Here is a 23,375-nt window from a genome sequence, read left to right as displayed (position 1 = left end):
AAGTGTACAGGCCGTACAGCTGTGAATGGCGCGGCTTTGTCAGTCATCTCGGACTCCGATTGTGACTGGTGCTCAGGGCCGTTCTGTGCTGAAACAAGGGCTCACTCGTGCTGCTTTGGCCTTGATGATGTGGGTGCGGCCGCGGCCCCTGCTCTGGAGCCTCCCGCCAGCCCGCCCCAGTTGTGCGGGCCTTCCGTCCACCGCTGTTTCCTCTTCTTGAGCCATTTCAAAATCTATCATCAGTGAAAAGTAACTAATCACTACTTTGGAAAGTCTCTTTACAACTTAAAATCCCCAAGTTATTTACATCCCACACGGACCACGAAGCTGCTGTTATCAGGTTGAACCTGTCAGTCTTCTGAGGACAAATAACTAGCTCTTTAGGGTCTTGAACGCTAGAGGAACTTGGATCACCTTAGTAGTGTGGGAAATCATACCTTTAGCCAAAGACGCCAGCTGTAGACCTGTCCTTCAGAGAGCCCGTTTTTCTTCTTCTTGCACCACACGGAGCAGAAAGCATCTCTGTGGTATCATAAAGTTGTTGGCAGAGTCACTTCGTGCTTTCTTTCCACATGAAGGATCATTTGTCTCAGGAAGTAAGATGTGGACATTAGCCTGAAATGGATTTCCTTTAATCAGACTGGCCCACTGCTGTGCCCCAGTGGGGGGCAGGTGAGAAGCACAGTGGGGATTCCTGTCGCTCAGGTGGCGACCAGGCTTGTCCCGGCTTGTTAGCTGAGCAGCAGGAAATTGGGTGTTTGAGTGCTTCTGTTCTGTTTCTGGTCAAAGTGAGGGCCAAACTGGTGGGACCCAAGCTGGAGAAGTAGGAGAAAGTGGAGGGTTCCTGAGATTCCGTGACATTTTGTAAGTTGACTTCCTAAACTCGATACAATGGGTAACTGCTCACTACTTAGCCAGTGATTGGTCAGAAGCCATACTTTTGAGTGAGAGAGTCAGCACCTGCGAGACACGAGCTGCATTTGCTTGCGTACGTTTATTTTAGTGCCTGAGTTTTGGACACTCGAGGGAGGCAGTTGGCGGAGCCTGAGGCTAGACAGGAGGGTCTGGGCGCCTCAGGCGTGCTTCTGTGACAGGTACAGAGGGAGGGCAGGGGGTGGTTCTGGGCTGTGGGTCCAGACGGCTCAGGCTTGAGCCTGGAGAATGTTTACCATCAGAGTTTACTGCCTGCACGTCCTTCTTGGCATCGTTTTTGCCAGGTCTGACGAGTTGAGGTTGAGTGACAGTGTGGACCCAAGAGGTGACAGGAGGGAAAGCCAGAAGTGGGAGACGTGGAGATTTGGGGGGTGGGGGGGCAGAGCTCAGTGGGAATGTGTGCTCCGGAGGGGTTCTCTTGAGCCGTTCACCTGGTGCCCCTGGCAGCTCCCACTGCTGGAGACAGGAGCACATCCCACGTTCAGGAGGCCTCTGAGCCACTGCTGCCTTGTCCCTGTGTGTGGGAAAGTGACTCCAAAGGCCTGGTCCTCACCCCTGCCCTCACCCTTCTCGGCCATGCTGGCTGGGCCCCTGCACCACCTCTGTCTTCCTCATTTTAAAGTCTAGTTGCCGATCAGAGTCTTCACCAGGGCTCTCCCAGATTAAACTTGTAGTGATTCTAATGTTAGTTCTAGCTCGCCGTTTCCTTCCTGTGCCCTCTCCTCATGAAGGACAGGTGTCACTGTCTTGGGGTATAGGTGACCCAGAGACTCGTCAGTGAAACTGCCGCCAGTGGTGGAGGACCTGCATCCTGGCGAGGAGCAGCCTTGGATCACCCACGAGGGTGGCGGTGGGCGGTGAGGGTGTGCCCTCCAAGCCCACGCGGGCCCACTGTGCGGCATGGTGACCGGAGGCCGGTATTATTCTTTGCCTGTCTCACAAGAAGAGAACTCGAAATGTGTCTTCTGTGGAAGCAGCCAGCCCCGGTAGCCGGGTCGGATTGAGGGGTCCTCCTGCACCCCCTGAGGCTGGCCTGGCTCTGGCTGCACTCAGATGTGGGCTGCGGGCCCCTCCTCCCCAGCGCCGCCCATCCCGTGCCCCCCCAGGACTGGGGGTGAGGAGGAGAGGAGTGCCATCCTCGCTAGCACTTGGACCATTGGCCTCGCCTCCTTCGGCTCTTCCCTCCTCAGTCCAATAAATGTCCTGTGTGGAAAAGAAACACTTCCAGATGGAATTTAATGTTTACTTCTGTGGCTGCAACTCTAAAACCAAGTGAGGAAAACAAGGTCTCAACATGTATTGTATGATTTTTGTGTGAAAACCAAAAGATTTAAGAGCAGCTGACGAAGGTACAGGCTTTTCTCTGAACGTAGGTCCTGGCTCCTAAGAACATGGGTTAGCGAGGAATTCTTAGGGGCCTGGCAGGGACTGTGCTGGCGGGAGAGGCTCCACCTTGCCCTGCCCGCAGCAGGTGCCCCACCCGTGGGTGGGCCCTCCTGCCCTGGGGTGCTGCTTGTCCGCCAAAGTCATTGGCATTGTTTTAGTTCTTTGCACATGAGGTTTCTGCAAAGACTATGTAATTGGTCACTTTCTAGACTATGTCTTGAAGTGGGGACTTTGTGCCACTGAATATAGCAGATGCCAGTCTGGTCGTGCACTATGCTGTTAGTGACACCCGTGTGTATCTGTGTGACTTTAGGGCTGGCCAATGGTCCCGACGTGGGGGAGACAGATGGCCTTCAGGAAGTACCCCTCTGCAGCTGCCGGATGGAAACCCCGAAAAGCCGAGAGATCACCACTCTGGCCAACAACCAGTGCATGGCTACGGAAAGTGTGGACCATGAAGTAAGCAAGCTCACTTTCACTGCAGTCACAGGACTAAGGCAGGACCCCAGAAGCATGGTGGAATTGGTGGTCTCGTAGGCCTGCCATACCTCTGAAGCTTCTGGCCTGGACCCCTGGGCGCAGAAGAGGGTCCCTCATCTAATCTGTAAGGCTGGTTAGCACTCCGGAAACACAGTCTATACTCAGTGGACAGAACAGATAACCTACACCGTCTTCGTTGTTGCTGTGTGTTCATATCCTGATGCTCCTGGGGGCTTGATTGTGTTTCTCCCTCCCGCTCCTTTCCTTTAGCATCTTAGGGACTCGTGGTCTTTTCTGTGTTCAATGTGTTGTAAACCTTGTTGTCGTAAAGTGAAGCATAGACCCAGAAAATAATTCAAGACCCATGTTTGGCCCAATGAGTGTGTCCAGGGCAAATACGCTGGTAACTTGCCACCAAGGTTTGGGACCGGCCCTGGGCCAGAGTCTGCCAACTTGCAGTGCTCACCTTGCCTGCGTGTTCTGAATAGTTTCGTTCTGCCTGTGCGAACTCGGAGATGTTGTTGGCCTTTTGTCTTTTAATTCTCTACAATTTCCCTTCATTTCTTTTCCTTCTAATTTATCTGTGGAACAACCCAGGCCCCATGGCTGCCTCAACTGTACTCTGTGCCTCCCGCTCACAGTGCTGTCCGCTGGCGCCGTGTCCTCCCTGCTCACCTGCAGCTTGCCACCGAGACGGCCCAGACCAGGACGAGACGTGCAGAGCACCTGGCTGTCCCTTTCCGATGGTGGCAGCTGCTCTCTCCCGATGTCCACATTTATTAAGTTCTCCGAATCAGACAGATTCAGCACAGCTGTACCCTGTCACTGTTGTTCGTTCGTCAGCTAGGGCCGTTGAGTAGAGGGGCCTGTCTTCCCATTTGTTCTGTCCCCTAGCGGACATCTCCTGGAGGATCACGGGGTCTGTGAGAGCCCTTCTCTGTTTCTCCTCGTCCTTCCCATCCTGAGCTTGGTCTTGGTCATCTGAGGTTGACCAGTTTTCTTTTATAACATTTTAATGAATTTATGTATTTAAACACATTTGATGGGTTTTAATTCTATGTGTTGTAATTATTCTTGAAGCTCAGATCGCCCCCATCTTTGGCATGGGTGTGTGGGAACTCTTTGTGCTGAACTCTTTCATGGCGTTGGAAAGTCAAGACTATGTTCATAATGATACTAAAAAGTTATGTGTCTTTTCACTGATCTTTTTTCACAAAGTATATGCTGGCATTTTATACATGGAGAGTCTCTGTTTCACTTCCAGAATTGGTAATTTCCATAGTGTTACAGTCATTCAAAGTGCAAGACGGTGGATTTTAACGTGACAGTACTGAAACTGTGTGGACAGTGGTTTGAGGGCTCACATAGTGACAGAGTGTTTATGAAACACCCTTGTAGGGTTTGGCGTAGCTGCTCTAAGCGCAGAAGTGGATGGGGAGTCCGGCTCTCCTACTGAGCCAGGCATTCAGAAGGTTTTACAGACAATATAGAACAACGCTGTTCTTCTCACTAAAATGTGATGTTAATGTGATAAGTTTCTGCTGTTTTTAAGGAAGGTAAAATTTTAAATTATTCTTAAATATCTCCAATGGTAAAATGTCAACAGATATACCCCACCTGGACAAAAGGTCTTTGGGACCCTTAATTGAAGGTTGTTTTTTAAATATATTTTTTTAAATGTTTATTTTTGAGAGAGAGAGAGAGAGAGAGAGAGAGAGAGAGAGAGAGAGAGAGAGAGAATGCGAGCAGGGAAGGGGCAGAGGGACAGAGGGAGACACCATCTGAAGCTGGCTCTTGGCTCCAAGCTGACAACACAGAGCCTGACACGGGGCTTGAACCTGCAGATTGTGAGATCATGACCTGAGCTAAATTTGGACGCTAACCGACGGAGCCCCCCAGGGACCCATACTGGTTTTTCATAGGACACAAAGAACCCTGAAACCAAAGATGATGAGAAGCACTGGCCCTCTCTCTCTCATCCTCTTGCCCCTGACCTGTTCCCTGGCGTCCTGTGCCCTGGGCATGCGGGTCCTGGTGGTGGGCTTTGAGAGTTCCTAGAGGCTGCGGGGTACAGGCCCCAGGTCTCAGGCCACCCTCCCCAGTCCTCCCTGCTTCCCAGTGAGGACCTGTTGGTATTCTCGTGTCCCTGTCCTTTGGTCCCTGAGACCCTGCCTTGGTCTTCCTTCTCTTCCTGCCCCACACCAGCGTCACACACGTCTTATCGCTAAATGGGGTCTGTGTCTGCCTCCAGACACTTGCATCTTGCAGCTGTGGTAGCTTGCTTTTGTTGTAAATATGTCTGTGGCTTGTGGCTTTGCAGTCTGGTTGCTTAGTTTTATGTGGAATTCCAGGAAATTCTTAGGCCACTGCTGTTTTCCCCAAAATTGTTTTAGGCCGAGTGGTCTGCCTGTCTTGTAGTTAGCTGCTAGCCGCCCTTCCCAAAACAGGCTCCTTCGTCTTTTGGTTTTACTTGCCAGGCAGCTTTATTGAGGCACACTTCACGTGGTGAAAGTCCCCTTTTTGTGTGTATTTCTGAGCGTTGGCAGATGCATACATCATGTGGCCACTGCCGCTGTCAGGGACCTGGTCTTCTGATGCTTTGCCAACTCTGTCCATCGGTTCTGAGGGACAGGTGTTGGGCTCTTCAGCCACAGTTGTGGGGGTCTTCTTCTGGACCCACTGGGGTGGCCTGTTGTGTGTGGAAGCCCTGTTCTGCATGCACACGCGTCCCTTGGTGGTGTCCCTCTGCAGCCCCACGGAAGCGCAGCTGCGAGGCCTCACTTCCTGGTACGAGTGTCGCCCCCGGGCTCTCCTCTGACCGGTGCGTGCGGCGCACGCGCTCTCCTGGCCTTGTACTTTCCACCTGTCTGTGTCTGTAAATTTAAAGTGGATTTCTTTAGACAGTATGTAGTTGGGTTTTACTCTTATATCTGATCTAACAGTCTTTGTTCTTATTTATTTATTTATTTAGAGAGAGAGTGCAGCAGGGGCAGAGAGGGAGAGAGGGAGAGAGAATCACAAGCAGGCTCTATGCTGTCAGCGCAGAGCCCAGCCTGGGGCTTGAACTCAAGAACTGTGAGATTGTGACCTGAGCCAGAGTCGGGCCCTTAGCCAACTGAGCCACCCAGGTGCCCCTAACATCTTAATGGTGCTAAGATATGTCATCCGCTACTTATTTTTTTTCTATTTTCTGCCTATTGGATTGAAATTTTTTATGATTCCAGTTTATCCCCCCCATTGGCTTTGTGACGTTCGCAGTGGTTGCCCTGGGGTTTCGCCTGCATCTCTTACTCCGCCTAGCGCCGCCCCAGTGGGTGCCGTGTGCGAGTCTTACAGCGACGTGGCTCCAAACCCTCCGTCCCACCTTGTGTTTCGTGTTTTAATTTATATGTGCTGAAAACCCACGTGACGCTGCTGTTATCTTTCTCTAAATAGTTATCTCTCAAACTGATTAAACATAAAAGCAGTCTTTGGTTGACCTTCATCGAAGCCCCTACACAGGGCTCTCCCTCCATGTAGATGGTGGCCATCGCACACCACAGGTCTGCGGCGACAGTGACTTCTGTCCCTTCTGTGTGCCTGAGAACGTCCGTCTGTGTTTTGCCTTCACTTGGGGGAGGTATTTTCCCGGGCAAAGAACTCTCGGGGCCTGCACACGGTGCTCCCTGGATCCTGACGGGAAGCTGGCCGCTCTGCACTTTGGCTCCTCTGCTCGTGGTGTTTTCCTTCGGCTGCTCCGAGGTTTTCTCTTTGGGGCCTGGGTGGGATGGTTCTGTTCTTCTGGTTTGTTCTCTTCTCTTCCGGTGGTCACCCGCCTTCCCGCTCTCTGAGCCTCGTGGACGACGATGCGGCACCCGCTTGTCCCTGGGCCTCCTCGCCTGCAGCCCGGTGCTGCTCGGCCGGACGGCCCTCCTGCTGCTGGCGCTCTCGTCCGGCGTGGGGTTCTCGGATCCCGGCTCAGCTGGTGGGGGCTCTGCTCTCTCTTCTGTTTCTGTTTTAGGTTTGGGGTAATTGCATTGACCTTTTTTCAATTCAGTGACTTTTTCTTCCTTGTTGAGTATGCATACTCGTGAGCCAGTCAGATGCATTCATTTGTTCCATATTTTGTCATTTCTAGCGTCTTCACTGGACTTTTCTAACGTTCCCGGTCCGCTCGGGCCGCCTGCTCTGGCTCCTGGTCGTGTGCTCGGACTCCCGAGCGGAGCCCCGCAGCCTCCGAACCGCTGCCGCTGTGGGCCACGCGGGTCTGTCCTGTGTGGGGCGGGTGTGCAGCCGCGTCTCAGCTCGAGGCCACTGTAAACGTCAGCGATGTTGTCAGGCGTCCGCTCGACTGTGTGTGCACCACAGAATTCCCGATGTGTGTTTGTGCCGCCTCTTTGCTCTGGCTCTGCTGGCCTCCCTCCCCAGGGGCAGCCACTGTGACCCCTTTTAATTTTTCCTCCTGTTTTTCTCCACAGTTTTACGTGATTCACTTCCTGCCATCATTCCTTGATCCTCTCCTTAGGAGACACTGCCTGCTGGTTTCTGACTGGGGAGGAGGTGCTCACCTTTTAATTCTTTTCTCACTGCCTCACCTGCAGTCTGTGCTCTGTCCTCAGTTTTGGTTGAAGCAGTATTTGTAGTTTTCATAACGCATGATGGGAATGTTCACAACTGAGCCAGCGGAGTGCTTGGAGTACGTTCCCCTCCGCAACATTTTCTCTTTCTCAGAGTTAATAATTTTCTCATTTTTCATTGTGTTTGTACCCATTCTAAATTCAGTCCTAAAGTGTTAGAATTACACATTTAAAATAATGTTTTTTTTAATGTTTGTTTAGTTTTGAGAGACAGAGCATGGGTGGGGGTGGGGAGGGGCAGAGAGAGAGAGGGAGACACGGAATCTAAGGCAGGCTCCAGGCTCTGAGCTGTCAGCACACAGCCTGACGCGGGGCTCGAAACCACAAACCATGAGATCATGACCTGAGTCGAGGTCAGACACTTCACCGACTGAGCCCCCAGGGCCCGGAATTGCACATGTCCGCGTGTGCATATCAGGTCCGTCTGGGTCATTCAGCTCTCTCCTCCTGGGGGCGCGTCACTTTCAGGAGCTTCCTATGGAAGGTGGCTCGGGAGGCAAATATCGGATACTGTATTCTGGAACTGCGTCATCTCAGGACGGCCATCTAGGTTGGACGCCGTTTCCTTTTTCTGGTGAGATCACTCCTCTTCTTTCCGGTTGTCACTGTGCAGGGCCTGCGCAGTCCTTGCCGGCGTTAGCTGTCTCCTTTGGGGGTGTCGCTGCCCTGCTCGGCGCGGCTGCTGTCCCGGGCCTCGGCGGCTCCCTGGGGCAGGGGTGTGTGTGCCCTTCATGCTGGAAACCTGTTGCCCTTGTTCGTTGACCCGTCCCTTTTCTCCATGTTCCTTTATTTTAGGTCTCTTAGATGGAGCTTCTAGTTTTCTCCTATTTTCCAGCTTTTTGTCTTTCCACTTTACTTTTGGAAAATTCGCCATCTGTCTTCCAGCAGTTCTGCGGAAGTTTCCATTTCTTCTGCCTTCTTTCTAATTTCTGAGAGTCACTCTTGTTTCCGGAGCGCGTGTCTTCCTCCATGGACTCCTGTCCCAGTGTGAGCACGGCCACAGGTCTGTTTCTCTCAGGGCCGGTGAGCTTCCTACACGCCCTTCTGCCTTGGCTTGTGCTCGCTCCTCAGACTGCTTCTTATTCCGCTTGTTCGCTTTGGTGTCTGTGCTTCGTCTCCGCTTTCTCTACTCGGGCACATGTCGGTCAGGGAAGGCAGGGGACACGGTCAGCTGAGCAGTCGCCAGGCAGGGCATGGGGGGGTCTCCTTGGAGGCTGACGTGGGCTGCTCTGGGGGTACAGCTGGGCCACATTCGGCCCCTTGTTTATGCAGTAGCCCTTTCTCTGGTGTTGTGCTCTGGCCACCGTGACTGCGTCTAGGTTTCATGGATTTACAGTGAGATCCCATCACTGACCCACAGCATTCTTCCCATCCGGCCTGGTGTATGTCCATTTTCCCTCAGTACCTGGCCCACACCCCAACTTGTCCAGGACTTTTTCCTCATTTGGCAAGTTAACCGCCCACTCCTCTGACACTGTGTGTGTGGCCACTCATCAGGCTCACTGGTCTCTGGTGGATGTGCAGAGGATGGAGCCCTGCCGGCCCTCTGCATTCCCAGCCCTGCGTGGGAGCTCTCAGAGTCTGCCTTGGACTCCCATCCGCCAGGCCCCTCCCCGAAGGCCGTGTCGCTGATCCTGGTCCTGTCTGATTGCAGCTGGGCAGGTGCACCAACAGCGTGGTCAAGCACGAGCTGATGCGCCCATCCAGCAAAGCGCCGCTCTTGGTGCTATGTGAAGACCACCGGGGCCGGATGGTGAAGCACCAGTGCTGTCCGGGCTGCGGCTACTTCTGCACAGCGGTGAGTGCCCGGCCAGCCGTGCAGGTGCCCGCTAAGCAGGCTGGTGCCAGCGCTCACTGCCTCCCTCCGCTGGCTGAGAGCTGTGGCAGATCCCGCAGCTCCGGAGTCTGGCGGGCCCTGCCCCACATATGCTCCCTTTTTGCTGCACTTAAGGCTTTGGCCTCCCAGGGACAGCGGGACGTGTGAGACGGGCACCCTCGGCTCTCCTGCTCGCTGTGTCTGAACGCATGGCGGCCTTTCTCCTGGGCAAGGCCTGCCCTGCCTTCTGCTTTGCCTTCACCTCCTGGTCATTAGGGTCTTGTTCATTCCATGTACACCTGCGCCCACCGGTGCCTAGGGTGCCTGGAAGAAGGCAGGGAGACCCGTGTTCCCTTGCCCGAGGCCGAGACACCCACTTGGGCCAGGAGCTTCTCCACAGTGGCTGCTCTTTGGATTTCACACCTGTGTGCCCTTCCTCGTGTTCAGTATCCTTGGTTGCTTCTGCTAAAAAAGCGAGGGAAACTGCTTCTCTGTGTCCGTTGACCCTTAGCTCGCAGCAAGAGCACCCTGCCCTCACTGCTTCTCATCCTGTTGCAGGTTTACCTCCTTAGTGCTGGCCAGAGTCCTTTTTTGGGGCCATCAGGGGTTTTCCTCAGGTGCCCCCATGGGTGTGCTGGGTAATCTCTGCAGAGCAGTGTTCCTCCCAATGCTCTGTTCTGCGCTTCTGTTCCTGGATTGTCCTCCGCGGGTCCTTCTTGGGACCTGGTCTTCCGGGGCCTCTCTCCTGGGGTTAGAACTGCTGGAGGGTTAGGCTTTGGCCCCTTGAGGTGTGTGGGGCAGTCGGGTGACCTCCCCCCTTCAGTAGGGATGTAGGATCCCTCATCTCCTGCTTATATAGCCGGGAACTGGGGGCCCCGACTGGCCTCTGGGCACCCCTGTCCCACGTGCAGGTTCAGGAGCACTGTGTTTACTTCTTTGCATGTTAGCCCTAATTTAAAAAAATAATTTCTCATCTTCCTATTTTTAGGGTAATTTTATGGAATGTCAGCCTGAGAGCAGCATCTCTCATCGTTTCCACAAAGACTGTGCCTCTCGAGTCAATAATGCCAGCTACTGCCCCCACTGTGGGGAGGAGATCTCCAAGGCCAAAGAGGTGACCATCGCAAAAGCCGACACAACTTCCACCATGACGCTGGCCCCTGGGCAGGACAAGAGCTCTCTGGTGGAGGGCAGGGCTGACACTACCACGGGCAGGTGCGTGCCCAGCGGAGCCTTGGGCAGCTCTCCTGGAAACAGGTGTCTCTCTAAGTGCTGACTGCTGTGTGTGTCTGTACATGTCCGTGCCCCTGTGCATGTCTGTGCCCACGTCTGCGTCCGTGCCCCATGCATGCTCGCACACACTCCTGCCCTTTTGTGTGACCGTATACATCTATATGTGTGTTGCACATGGGTGTGATATGAAACATTAGCTCCAGCTGCTACGGTGTGTTTATTACTGACTTGTATTGTGAAGGCCCTAGGTCACTGAAAACAATTTTTTTAAGGGAAGGGTTCATTTTGGGAGTATCTAATATAATAAATATTACAGTGATATAGAGAAAAATGGAACTCTGTTGAGGGTCATTTAAAAGAGCCTTGAATTGTAGACACATCAAACTGAATATTGGGAGGAGGCCAATTCCTTCTTGTTCTTCTATATTTGCTAATGTATAAATTTAACATACTTTGCATCAGAGTCCCAGGGGGATTTTCTGTCCGCTGGGGAGAGCAGTGGGGTTTGATAGATCCAATCGCCAAGCAAATATTCCTGAATGTGGTCCTGGAAGCCATGAATAAGTTCCCTTTGCTTTGAATGTCACTTTTTTCTGGGAATTTGCCCTCCAACTGGACCCTGATCCACAGCCTAAACAGCAATTGAGTCTGAAGCCATTTTCATGCTCAGAGAGCAGCGTAGATGGAAGGGTCTGTGTTCTGTTGGTTTCACGTGTCTAACACTCAGCATGTTTTCTGTTTCCTGCCCTCAAAGCACTGCGGGACCATCGCTCTTGGAGGACGGCAAGCCGCAGAGCACAGCCCCCCAGGCAGCCGACGGCTTCGACCCCGCGGGGCCTGCGGGGCTGGTCAAGCCGGCCCCCGGCCTTTCCCAGGGACCAGGGAAGGAGACCTTGGAAAGTGCTCTGATCGCTCTTGACTCAGAAAAGTAAGAACCAGTCTGCGTTTTCAGATGGCTCAGGGCCTGACCCACTGATACCTACACATCTGGACACTCCTTCCTGTAGATTCTCTTCCCTCTGTGTCAGCCACTGAGCCATTTGCCCACACGTCTTTAAATCCCCGCTGCTTCCAGTACTGCCCTTACTGCACTTCCTAGGCATCTGTACCCGGTGTGGCACCACCTGAGGGCCACGGGGCACCCCCACAGGGTCACGGGGCATTCCCAAGGAGGCCCTGGTAACACCCATCAGCTTTTTGATTGATGATGTTCATCAGAACAATTCATATATTTTTACACTGTGTCAGGGAATTATTGCAAGCTATTCAGTATTCCTAAGAGCAAAAGGTGACTTTCTAAAAGTCACAAGTGAGGACAGTCTTGATAAGGCTTTTACAAATGCTTTCCCTGGATGTTAACCCCTGGCCTTGGCCTCGGGACATTGGAGCAAACACCACTTGGCCGATTCCTCATCTGTGACATGAGGGTTGGATCAAGTGGCCATTCAGGCTTGCGGGCCGGCTCCCAGATAGCACAGCCCTGCAGGAACGCCGGGAGTCTGCGGCCCAGGAGCGAGGCGGGTGTCTCCTCCCGGGCAGGTGCACCTGGGCCGGAAAGGGCACGAGACTCTTGCAGAGAGGAAAGCTCAGGTGTTGGGGCACATCACCGAGTCCCCACACCTTCTGCTGTGTTCGTGTCTGGCCTCGTCTGTGGCCCTGGTGTTCTGCTGATTGTTGCGTCTCCCTGCCCCACTCCCCAGGCCTGGACTTTGTACTGCCGAAGGGGGTAGGCTGGGCCAGGTGTGATCACACTGCCACCACCGCCTCTGGGCCTCCCTTGACCCAATGCTACACAGACACAGTTCGCTCTGATGTCACAGTACACAGAAGCCTCAGCAACCATTCTGTTGTGGAGGAAGAAGATAGTTGCTCATTATTTTATTTTATTATTTATTTATTTATTTATTTTATTTCTATTTTTGAGAGAGACAGTGTGATCGGGGGGGAGGGGGGCAGAGAGAGAGAGAGAGAGAGAGAGAGAGAGGGAGACACAGAATCCAAAGCAGGCTCTAGGCTCCGAGCTGTCAGCACAGAGCCCAGCATGGGGCTCGAACTCACAAACTGCGAGATCACGACCTGAGCGAAGTCGAGTGCTTAACCGACTGAGCCACGCAGACGCCCCAATAGTTGCTCATTTTTGTGGTTTTTACACCTGAGCCTGGTGAGTTTGGTGCCCTTGACCTGAGGCACCAGCAGGTGGATGTCATCCAGCTTTTCCCATCCTGCAGCTTCCTGTGCATTTGTGTGTGTGTGTGTGTGTGTGGCAGCAGGTGGGCCGGGAGCCAGGGACGGGCTGCCTGGGGGTCATAGCTGTCCCACGCTTTCCCCACAGACCCAAGAAGCTTCGCTTCCATCCAAAGCAGCTGTATTTCTCCGCCAGGCAAGGGGAGCTGCAGAAAGTGCTGCTCATGCTGGGTAAGTGGCCTGTGCCTGCGCTGGGGCTGGTGCCCGTCCTGGCGGCCGCCCTCAGGAACAGGCGACAGTTGATGGTACCTTTTCTCAGGGGGCAGGTCTTTATTTCTTACTTTGTTTCCTTTATCTGTTTCTCATTTCTCTTATTTCAATTTAAATATTCAAATCAAATCAAATTCAATTCAAAAATATTTCCTATGAATTTCTCATCTTTATAAAGGAATGAGGCATATATTTAAGAGGAGACGTAGATTCAGAAGAAGCAAGGTGAGCAAGCTGGGGCCCGCTGGGCGCTGACGGCAGGAAGGCAGGAGCCGGCTGTGGGCAGGGCCGGACCGCCGACCGCGGCGTCTGCACGTGTGTCTTACGTGTGACGCACCTGCTGGCGCTTGGAGCGCCCCAGCGGTTCTGTCTCTGGCCGAGGAAGGGACAGTAATTTGATTCTGAACTCACAGCCCAGGGCTTGGTTCCTCTGGGTTCAAAAGAGTGATTAAAAGATCTCTTTACTTGACAGTCAAAAAAACCCCCACAACTTAGCAGTTTGTTCTTAAAATATAAGCTACTGAATTTTGACCAAAGTGGGGGTTTTAATCGTTTTCCTTCTCGGCTTGGTGAGGTGCTGAGGTTGCCAGCTACTCCTCGGCTGGTCTGGTGGCCGAGTGTTCGTGGCAGGCTGCGCAGTGGGTCTGCCGCCCTTGCGTCCAGCGGGTGCCCGGGTCCTGGGAGGCCGAGCCCAGGAGCACTGGAGAATGTGTAAGGGAGCCCCCGGGTTAGACACGGGTAGCGAGGGAGGGGGTTTGTAGCGTTAGGTGACTTCTGACTATAGAGCTACTCATTGAATTTTGTGTGCAACTGGCATACTCTCTTTTGAGTCATCCCAGTGACATTGGAGCCTGGCTTTGCCCCTAGCAGACTCAGGACGGCGTCGTGTGATGCTGGCTGCTGGTGGTAGTCTACACGTATCTTTGCTTGAAGTTGTGGGGCCCAGGGGCTGCACCCGAAATAACCGGTGAAACCTGTGTGTTCACAGTGGATGGAATCGACCCCAACTTCAAGATGGAGCACCAGAACAAGCGGTCCCCACTGCACGCTGCCGCCGAAGCCGGCCACGTGGACATCTGCCACATGCTGATCCAGGTCGGACGCGCGGCTCTCTGCAGAGCCTTCCACGTGTTCTGTCTTGCCTTTGTCAAGTGCAGTTATACGAGGTTCATAGTTCTGAGAGTTAGAAAGTCCAATAGCGCTGCGTGACTCAGCCAGAAAACCGGGGCTTCTGTCCCTGTGGTCCCGGCCCAGCCCGGCCTTGCCGTCAGCCTTGCCGCTCTTTCTCTGGCGTTTACCACTGGGTTTGAAAACAGTGTGCTGCTTATACAGCTGTTTCTTGATATGTTAGTTTTTTTTTCCATTTTGCAGTTTTTAATATTAATTACTGACTTTGGAGTGTGGGAAGGCTTGGCCCAGGCCGGCACCCCGCCCTCCCCCAGCCCTCCTTGTTTGACCGTGTCCCTGTGCTGCTGAGATCAGTGGGGAGACCTTGTGTTGGGTGGTCACGACAGAGCCTCCAGAGCTGGCCACGCCCCGTCTGAGAGCGGTGCTTGTTCTGTGTTTCCGTTGTCTGTTGGCCTCCCACTGATTTCGTTCCTAACCCTCTCATCAGACCGCACCTGGTCTCCGTGTCACCTGGAGGCCCGTTGAGTGCTCCCAGGGACACCCCCTCTCTGACCCTGCGTAGGGTGCCCTGTCTCCTGAGGACCACGTTTTTGGTCTGATCCTTTATCTCCAGAAACTTCAGGAAATTTCCTTTAACCCCCACTGGTCTGAAATTTCACTGTGATGCAGCAGTCTTTTGACTTTTGGGCCATTTGGTGCGTCATATGTTCCTATCCTGTGTTCTGGGGATTCTGGCTGCCATCTTGCCATGTGCATGCCCAGCGTTGCCCTCTGCAGCCCCCCGTGTACATGATAGGCCTCACGGGCTAATTCTCTGGTCTTCCTTTCCTGCCACACACACCCCTGCTTCACTTTAGGTTCCCCTTGCTGACAAGTGTTCTCAGCCTCACCGTCCAGCTCCTCTGGGGAGTTTTAATCTGTGCAGTCACATCTCGAGATCTTTCTTGCACCCTGAGAGTTCCTTTTTGTACCTCTGTTCTTCCCTCGTTTCTTTGAAGATATTATGGGAATTTTGAAGTTCAGTCCTGCTCTGTACATTTGGTCTGTATTTTTTAAAGGTTTTCCTCTAGTGTCTGATGATCCCTGTTTGCTTACATCTAACGTGCTCACATGCTAGATGGGGGTCCCTGCCTTGTCACTGTTGGGTGCCTTGCAGACACTACTGTCTCAGGAGGGACTCTGTGCAGGGTTTCTTCCGAGCGTGCCTCTGTGGGAGCCGGAGGTGCTGGCAGCCAAGGCGCCTGGGATGTTTCCTGGTTGTTCTGGCCTGAGCTGCTGGGAGTGGCAGGCATGGGCAGGGTCATGTTGCTGTTTGCATTTGCATCTTACAGTAGATACACCTAAAAGTGTTCTTGCAGACCTTTCCTGGCTTCGTTGCATGCCAGAAAGCCTCTGTTTTGAATTATCTTGTTAAGTAGCATGTTGGTAGATTGGTTAAAAGCTCAGTGTGATAATCTTGGTATTTTATTATTATCTGTTATGTTCTAAGTTTATATCCAAGTTAGCATATAGTGCAATAATGATCTCTGGAATAGAATCCAGTGACTCAGCATCCCCTATGGATGACACCCAGTGCTCATCCCAACGAGTGTCCTTAATGCCCCTCGCCCATTTAGCCCATCCCACCACCCAAAACTCCTCCAGCAACCCTCTGTTTGTTCTTTGTATTTAAGAGTCTCTTATGTTTTGCCCCCTCTCCCTTTTTTTATATTATCTTTGCTTCCCTTCCCTTATGTTCATCCATTTTGTAATTTAAAATCCATATGAGTGAAGTCACCTGATATTTGTCTCTCGCTAATTTCACTTGGCATAATGCCCTCTAGTTCCATCCATGTAGTTGCAAGATTTCATTCTTTTTGATTACCGAGTGGTACTCCCTTGTCTGTTTATGTGTGTACGTACATATATATGTATGTGTACACACACACACACACACCCCAGATCTTCTTGATTCATTCATCCGTTGATGGACATTTGGGCTCTTTGCAGACTTTGGTTATTGTCTATAGCGGTGCTATAAACATTGGAGTACATGTGTCCCTACGAAGCAGCACACCTGTGTCCCTTGGATAAATACCTAGTAGTGCAATTGCTGGGTTGTAGGAGAGTCCTATGTTTAATTTTGAGAGGAACCTCCATACTGATTACCAAAGTGGCTGCACCAGTTTTGCATTCCCACTTGCAGTGCAAAAGGGCTCCCTTTTCTCTGCGTCCTTGCCCACATCTGTCGTTGCCGGAGGTGTTAGTTTTAGCCACTCTGACAGGTGGGAGGCAGTATTTCCTTGTAGTTTTGATTTGTATTTCCCTGGTGATGAGTGATGTTGAGCATTTTTTCATTTTTCTGTTGGCCATCTGGAAGTCTTCTTTGGAAAAGTGTCTATTTATGTCTTTTGCCTACTTCTTCACTGGATTATTTGGTTTTTGGATGTTGAGTTTTATAAGTTCTTTATAGATTTTGGATACCAACCCTTTACCTGATAATGTCATTTGCAAATATCTTATCTCATTGTGTCGGTTGCCTTTTAGTTTTGCTAATTGTTTCCTTCTCTGTGCAGAAGCTTTTTATTTTGATGAGGTCCCAATAGTTCATTTTTGCTTTTGTTTCCCTTGCCTCTGGAGACGTGTTGAGTGAGAAGTTGCTGCGGCCAAGGTCAGAGAGTTTGTTGCCTGTTTTCTCCTTGAGGATTTTGATGGCTTCCTGTCTTAATGTTTAGATCTTTTTGAGGTTTTCTTGGTGTGTGGTGTAAGAATGCAGTTCATTTTTCTGCATGTCGCTATCCAGTTTTCCCAACGTTTGCTAGAGATACTGTCTTTATTTTATTGGATATTCTTTCCTGCTTTGTTGAAGATTAGTTGACCATACATTTGTGGGTCCTCTTCTGGGTTCCCTATTCTGTTCCATTGACCTCAGTATCTGTTTTTGTGCTAGTACTCTGCTGTCTTGATAATCACAGTTTTGAATACAAAGATTTATTACGTCTTGAAATCTGGAATTGTGATGTCTCCATCTTTGGTTTTCTTTTTCAAGATTGCTTTAGCTAATTCAAAGTCTTTTCCGGTTCCATGCAAATTTTAGGATTGTTTGTCTAGCTCCATGAAGAATGCTGGTGTTATTTCAATAGGGATTGCCCTGAATAAGTAGATTGCTTTGGGTAGTATCGACATTTTAACGATATTTGTTTTTCCAATCAACAAGCATGGAATATTTTTCCATTTTTTGGTGTGTGTTCTTTATTCTTTATTCTTTCATAAGCTTTCTAGAATTTGGTGTATAGATTTTTCACCTCTTTGGTTAAGTTTATTCCTAGTATTTCATAGTTTTGGTGCAGTTGTGAATGGGATTGATTTTGTAATTTGTCTTTCTGCTGCTTCGTTATTGGTGTGTAGAAATGCAGCTGATTTCTGAGCATTGATTTTATATCCTGCGACTTTGCTGAATTCATGGATCAGTTCTAGTGTTGTTGGTGTTGTTTTAGGGAATCTTTTGGGTTTTCTACATAAAATATCATGTTGTCTGCGAAGAGTGAAAGTCTCACTTCCTCCTTGCTGATTTGGATGCCTTCTATTTCTTTGTGTTGTCTGATTGCTGAGGCTGGGACTTCCAGCACTGTGTTGAATAATGGTGGTTAGAGACTTGGTATTTTAATAGAAACTTTTAGTCTAGATAATACTTCCTGTAATTTCTGGCATTTCTTTATTCATTCATTTATTTAATTTTAAATGTTTATTTCTTTTGAGAGAGAGCGCCCATGCGCACACACACCAGGGAGGGGCAAAAAGAGAATCCAAGAGAGAATCTGTGCTGTTAGCACAGCGCCTGACTTGGGGCTTAAACTCATGAACCGTGAGTTCAATGAATCAAGAGTTGGATGCTAGGGGCGCCTGGGTAGCTCAGTCAGTTAAGCGTCTGACTTCGGCTCAGGTTGTGATGTCGTGGTTCGTGGGTTCAAGCCCCACATCCGGTTCTGTGCTGACAGCTCAGAGCCTGGAGCCTGTTTTGGATTCTGTGTCTCCCTCTCGCTGTGCCCCTCCCCCGCTCATGCTCTGTCTCTGTCTGTCTCAAAAATAAACAAATGAACAAAATTAAAAAAAAAAAGAGTTCAATGCTTAACTGAGCCACCCAGGTCCCCTCAAATATTTCTTTTTTAACTTCCTTTGTTGCTATCTTTCGGGTTGACATTTGTTTTCATTGTCTCGTTTCCTTTCTCTTCACTCACCTGGAGGCTACATACTCCTCTTTGTTGCCTCCAGAGGTCACCCTGTGATCTGGTGTGCAGTGCTGTGTCCTCTGTCTGGAGACAGGTGAGGTGAGGCGCAGGTGCAGAGGGAGGGAGGAAAGGTGCGCCGGCCTGCTGAGCTCCGGCGGGGAGGCCTGTGGAGGCCTCGGACGCAAGTTCCGGAGAAGCCTAGTAGGACTCGGGGGCAGCCGAGGGGGCCACCCAGAGTGACCACACAAGGGTTGGTGCTTGGCAGTGACAGTGGCAAGTGGCTCATCTGACATAGGACAAGCCTGTTGGAGAGAGGTCAGGGGCAACTGTCCTGGCCATCAAGGCAGTGACCTCGGGTGCTGGCGCTCTGAGGGAGAGGGCTGGGAGTCCGCACTCCAGCCGGATGTCCTCTCGTCCCTGTCCTGTGGAGTCCCAGAGGGCGTGGTTTGTGCTTCTTGGAGAGCGGGCTGGAGGCCCAGCGCGGTGCAGGATGGGGGCGAAGCAGGAGGCGGGGCCGAGTCACCTGCTTGTCCCGTTGGCTACGCGAGGCTGCGCGAGGGGCCATCCAGGCTTCTCCTCGCTCTCGGAGACCGGGATGGGGCTTCTTGGGAGACGTTGCCCTGGGTTTGGAATTCTAGGTTGCTGGTTCTTTTCTCTCGTTTTATTTAAAGAATGATCCCACTGTCTTCTCGTTGCCATGCTTGCTTTTTAAGAAATTAGCTTGTCACTCCTTTAAAGGACCTGTTTTCTCTTTGGCCTTCTTCTTCTTTGTTTTTTTTTCTTTTAATGTTTATTTATTTATTTTGAGAGAGAGAGCGTGTGCATGCACGTGCACAAGCGTGGAGGGACAGAGATGGAGGTGGGGTGGGGGAGAATCACAAACAGGCTCTGTGCTGTCAGTGCAGAGCCCGACTTGGGGCTTGAACTCACAGCCCATGAGATCATGACTTGAGCCAAAATCAAGAGTTTGATACTCAACTGACTGGGCCACCCAGATGCCCCTGGCCATTTTATTTAAATTCTTTTTTTTAAATGTTAAAGAGTGTGTGTGTGTGTGTGTGTGTGTGTGTGTGTGTGTGTTGCATACAGAAAGGTCCTTAAGGTCTAAGCGTCCTGTTAATAAATAATCATATGGCACCCACCTCGCTGCAGGTCAGGATGCAGCACTGGCCACCCCCCTGGAGGGGGCAGCTCTCTAGGCTCTGATGGTGACAGCCCCAGTGTCTGTGCTTCTCTGGTCTGACAGCCTTGTAGCACCCTCAGACCATGGGGCTCACCTGTGTCTGCCTCTCAACCTTCTGCTCATCAGGTCCCACACTGGGAATTCCTGTGGGGCTGCCTTTCAGTCCCAAATGCAGAAACCTGTCTTGTGCCCGTGACCACTGAGGGAGGAAGTGTGCCTGAGCTCTGGTCCTAGGCCTGCTCTGCCGCCCTTGTGTGAGGTGCCATCCTGGGGGAAGCAGGCTGGCGCGGGAGTTCTGTGCTGATCTGCAGCTTCTTGTGGGTCTTAAACTGTTGCAAAATAAAATGTTCCTTATTGTGGAAAACCAGCCCTTCTCAGTGCTGTTCTCTGTGACCCCCTGGGCTGACCTGATGTCTAGGGCTCAGCTTTACTCGGCTGGATTCTTAGCCTACTGTTCAATTCACTGGCTCAGGCTGCTCACCCCCTGAACTTCGGAGCCTGTGTTTTGTACATTTTTCTCCCTTCAGAACCTGAGCTTTTCTTGAGTTTCCCCAGGAGAGATACGGGGCGGGTTTATCTAGTTGGCCCTAGAATCCAAGGGTATTGTTTCTTGGAGGCTCAGCTTTTATGGGGTGTCTTCCACCCCCACCCCGTTTGCTGGGCAGGCTCTGGCTCTGTGCCCTCCCCCCAGCCCCAGAGCAGCACTAAAACCACCGCTACCTGGTGTGGCTGACTTGCACTCTCCTGGGCCCCTGTCCCGTCAGGGTCTGAGGAGTGTCCCCCTCAGGCAGGAGCGCCTGTGAAGATACCTTCCCATCTGCTTAATTTTCATCCTTGGGTCTCACTGGGGACAACTCTTGTTTCATTTGGGCCCTGACCCACTGCAGTGTGGCATGCCTTGCCACATGTGTCTGTTGGAATTTAAATGACAAAGTTACATGAAAGGGAAAACATGCTCCTCCTGCCCTCAGCTGCACCCCCCGCCCCAAACTCGGGGGCTGTGTGCACAGGGCGGCTGCACTGGGTGCAGATGGAGAACTCCAGCGCCAGCAGTGGTACGTCCGTGGTGTGGGCATTGCTGCCACTGGTCACTCATGGCAGCCCTGTCTTGGGTCCAGGTGCATGTGTCCCCACTGGCAGGTCACCTCCATCTGCTCCCTAGCTCTAGGATGCCTGTCACTCTGTCTTTGTGTTAGTGTTATTCCATGAGCCTATTAGGTGTCATCTAACACAGAAAGGCATGCCTTCTAACAGTCACAGAGCCTGGAGGGGAAGAACAGACCACACCCGTTGCACTGACCCCTGAGCCAAGGGACCTGCCAGCAACTGCACGCACCCACACAGGATCTTGCATGCTCACACAGGGACGCTCTGGGGAATTGGCCGGGGGGGCGGGGGGGGGTTCTGCCTGGGCTGTGGTGTGTCTGGCCTAGAGCCTATACAGAGTCCATCCTGCTGGACTGGAACTTTTCTCTGGGGACCCACTTCCCTGTCCTCACCCTTGTCTCTGGGGAACCCCGTCAGTCATGTGGGAGTCTCCTAGTTTGACTCTTTTCTCTGTCTCCTCCCTTTGTCTCGCCGTCTTCCTACCTTTTCCTGGTGAGGATCACTTTCTTCTGGGCCAACTCACGTGGTGTCGGTTCTGGATTGTGTTGTCCTGTGAAGGTCTCTGTGCTCGTGTGTGGGGTTGGTCACTTTTTGTCCCTGCTTTTGCTCAGTCACACTGGGAACTAGTCGTGGGTCCTCAGACCTGCCCCTGACTCTCAGGGAGGGCCTGGTCCTTTGACCCCTGACCTTCAGCTCTGCTTGTGGCCAGCAGCCTCACCCTGCCCCCTGGAATTTGCCGGAAGTCTCCTTCAGCGGTCCCTGAACTGCCTCAGCTCGCTGGTTTCCCTGTGCAACACTCTGGGCCTATTTAAAAATTTCTTAACTCATTTAAAAAAATTTTTTTTATGTTTATTTATTTTGGAAAGAGAGAAAGAGTGTGAGCGAGGGAGGGACAGAGAGAGAGAGAGGGAGACACAGAATCGGAAGCAGGCACCAGGCTCTGAGCTGTCAGCACAGAGTTTGACACGGAGTCTGAATTCACAAACTTCGAGATCATGACCTGAGCCGAAGTCGGACGCTTAACCGACTGAGCCCCCCAGACGCCCCACTCATTTTGTTATTTTTGCTGTTAATTGTTAACAGCAAAATCAGTACTGTTCTTAGCCTTTCCCTGTTAGGTATTTATTTTATAAACTAAACATTACTTTTTGGTACATCAGTTTAAGAAGGTAGATGGTTTTTCCCCCATGGGGAAAAGAAGTTGCAGTTGTGAGACAGCTGATTTGCTAGCACACAACCTGTTTTGAAGTTGGGGGCTTACGTTTCAGACTGAAGTTGATGTGTATGTACTTTCTCATTACTTTTCCAAGTGTCTGCTTTACCAGAAGAGTTAGAAATTGCTTCAGAATACATACTACTGGAGATCAGTGTTTGTTCTGCTTAGTTTGTTTGGGAAGCACTAAACAGCTAGAGAAAGAGGTCAGGGAACCAGGGTGTCCTTTGGTCCCTGTAAGCCGGGTCACTGCCTCACTGAGTGGCCCCTCTGCATCCCTTCTTTGCTTGCTTTAAATGGTTATCATTTCTTTCTCATTTCTAAATGTATTGTCACTAATGTGCTTTAAACATTTTCTATCAAATTGAGTGGAAATGAAAATGCTTTTTTTTTTTAAATTTTTAATGTTTATTTTTGAGAGTGAGAGACAGAGTGTGAGTGAGGGAGGGGCAGAGAGAATGGGAGACACAGAATCCAAAGCAGGCTCCAGGCTCTGAGCTGTCAGCACAGAGCCCAATGTGAAACTCGAATTCATGGATTATAAGATCATGATCTGAGCTGAAGTCGGACACAACCGACTGAGCTACCCAGGCGCCCTGAAAATGCTCTTCTTGAACTATAAAGGGTTTGGCAGTAATAGAACAATCATGTTTTTAAGATCAGTTCTGAAGCCTCAGTTACAGTGGTCATTGGAAATGATTTTAACATAGCTCACGAGCTCTTAGTGCTTGCAAGGGTCTGGAGTGTCTGAATGCAAGCCAAGTGGGGGCTGCATCGGCGGCTCCCCCACACCTGAACTGTCCTGTGTCACCAGGCGGGCGCGAACATTGACACCTGCTCAGAAGACCAGAGGACCCCATTGATGGAGGCAGCAGAAAACAACCATTTAGACGCGGTGAAGTACCTTATCAAGGCCGGCGCCCTCGTGGACCCTAAGGTACGCTACCTGGTCAGAATCACTTTCCTGTTTTATGTCGAAATTTCTCATAAAGCTGAGCCGGGGCCAGTTCCTCCATGGAGCAGCCTCAGGAGTTGGCAGCTAGCACGTCCACTTGTCCAGAAGCAGTTGTCCGCTCGCCTTGTGTGGTCGTGGGTCTGTCTGGGAGGCTCTCGCAGCGCCGGCTCTGCCGTGCCCGACGCGGTCACAGCCGCCGGGCCGGGCCTGCCGGGCCGAGTCCCCCTCCTCCGCTTTGTACGCTTGCCTCCCCTGTCTCCCACGTCGAGCAGCTAGACACCTCGCCCCAGAAGAGCATGTGAGTTGGGAAGAAGAAGTAAAATGGTCTCTGTTCACAAATAGTATGGTTTTATATGTAGAAAATTCTAAAAAACCCACACAAAATCTAGAACTAACAAATGCATTCAGAGAAGTTATAAGATACAAAATTTATACAGAAACATGTTATATTTTTATATACTTGAGATGAACTATCCAACAAGGAAATTAAGAAAAATATTCCATTTACAACGGCATCAAAAAGAGTAAAATATTAGGAAAACTTAACCCAGACGAAAGACCCGTACACGGAAAACCACACGACTTTGCTGAACGAGGTTCAAGAGCTGACCTAAGGACGCGGGAGCGTGTGCCGTGTCCGCGGGTCGGAGGCGCGAACGCGGT

General features: G+C 51.3%; 1 protein-coding gene across 12 annotated transcripts in view; it reads left to right on the top strand.

The window, feature by feature from the left end:
- The window catches only part of EHMT1 (euchromatic histone lysine methyltransferase 1), a 138,622-nt gene that overhangs the window by 87,739 nt on the left and 27,508 nt on the right, over positions 1-23,375 (top strand). For 7 of the 12 annotated variants that reach the window (XM_029920818.1, XM_029920817.1, XM_029920820.1 and 4 more), the window contains 7 exons: positions 2,633-2,778; positions 9,070-9,213; positions 10,220-10,488; positions 11,219-11,392; positions 12,797-12,879; positions 13,907-14,013; positions 22,572-22,694. In XM_029920818.1, the coding sequence (XP_029776678.1) occupies positions 2,633-2,778; positions 9,070-9,213; positions 10,220-10,488; positions 11,219-11,392; positions 12,797-12,879; positions 13,907-14,013; positions 22,572-22,694 (1,046 nt within the window). The remainder of the gene's footprint in view (positions 1-2,632; positions 2,779-9,069; positions 9,214-10,219; positions 10,489-11,218; positions 11,393-12,796; positions 12,880-13,906; positions 14,014-22,571; positions 22,695-23,375) is intronic. The other 5 variants (XM_029920821.1, XM_029920824.1, XM_029920826.1 and 2 more) reach the window with 3 other exon arrangements.

This window comes from Suricata suricatta, chromosome 13 (assembly GCF_006229205.1).
Source record: "Suricata suricatta isolate VVHF042 chromosome 13, meerkat_22Aug2017_6uvM2_HiC, whole genome shotgun sequence".
Lineage (NCBI taxonomy): Eukaryota > Metazoa > Chordata > Mammalia > Carnivora > Herpestidae > Suricata > Suricata suricatta.
Note: the sequence above shows the minus strand (reverse complement) of the source record. Positions and strands in the feature narration are given on the sequence as shown.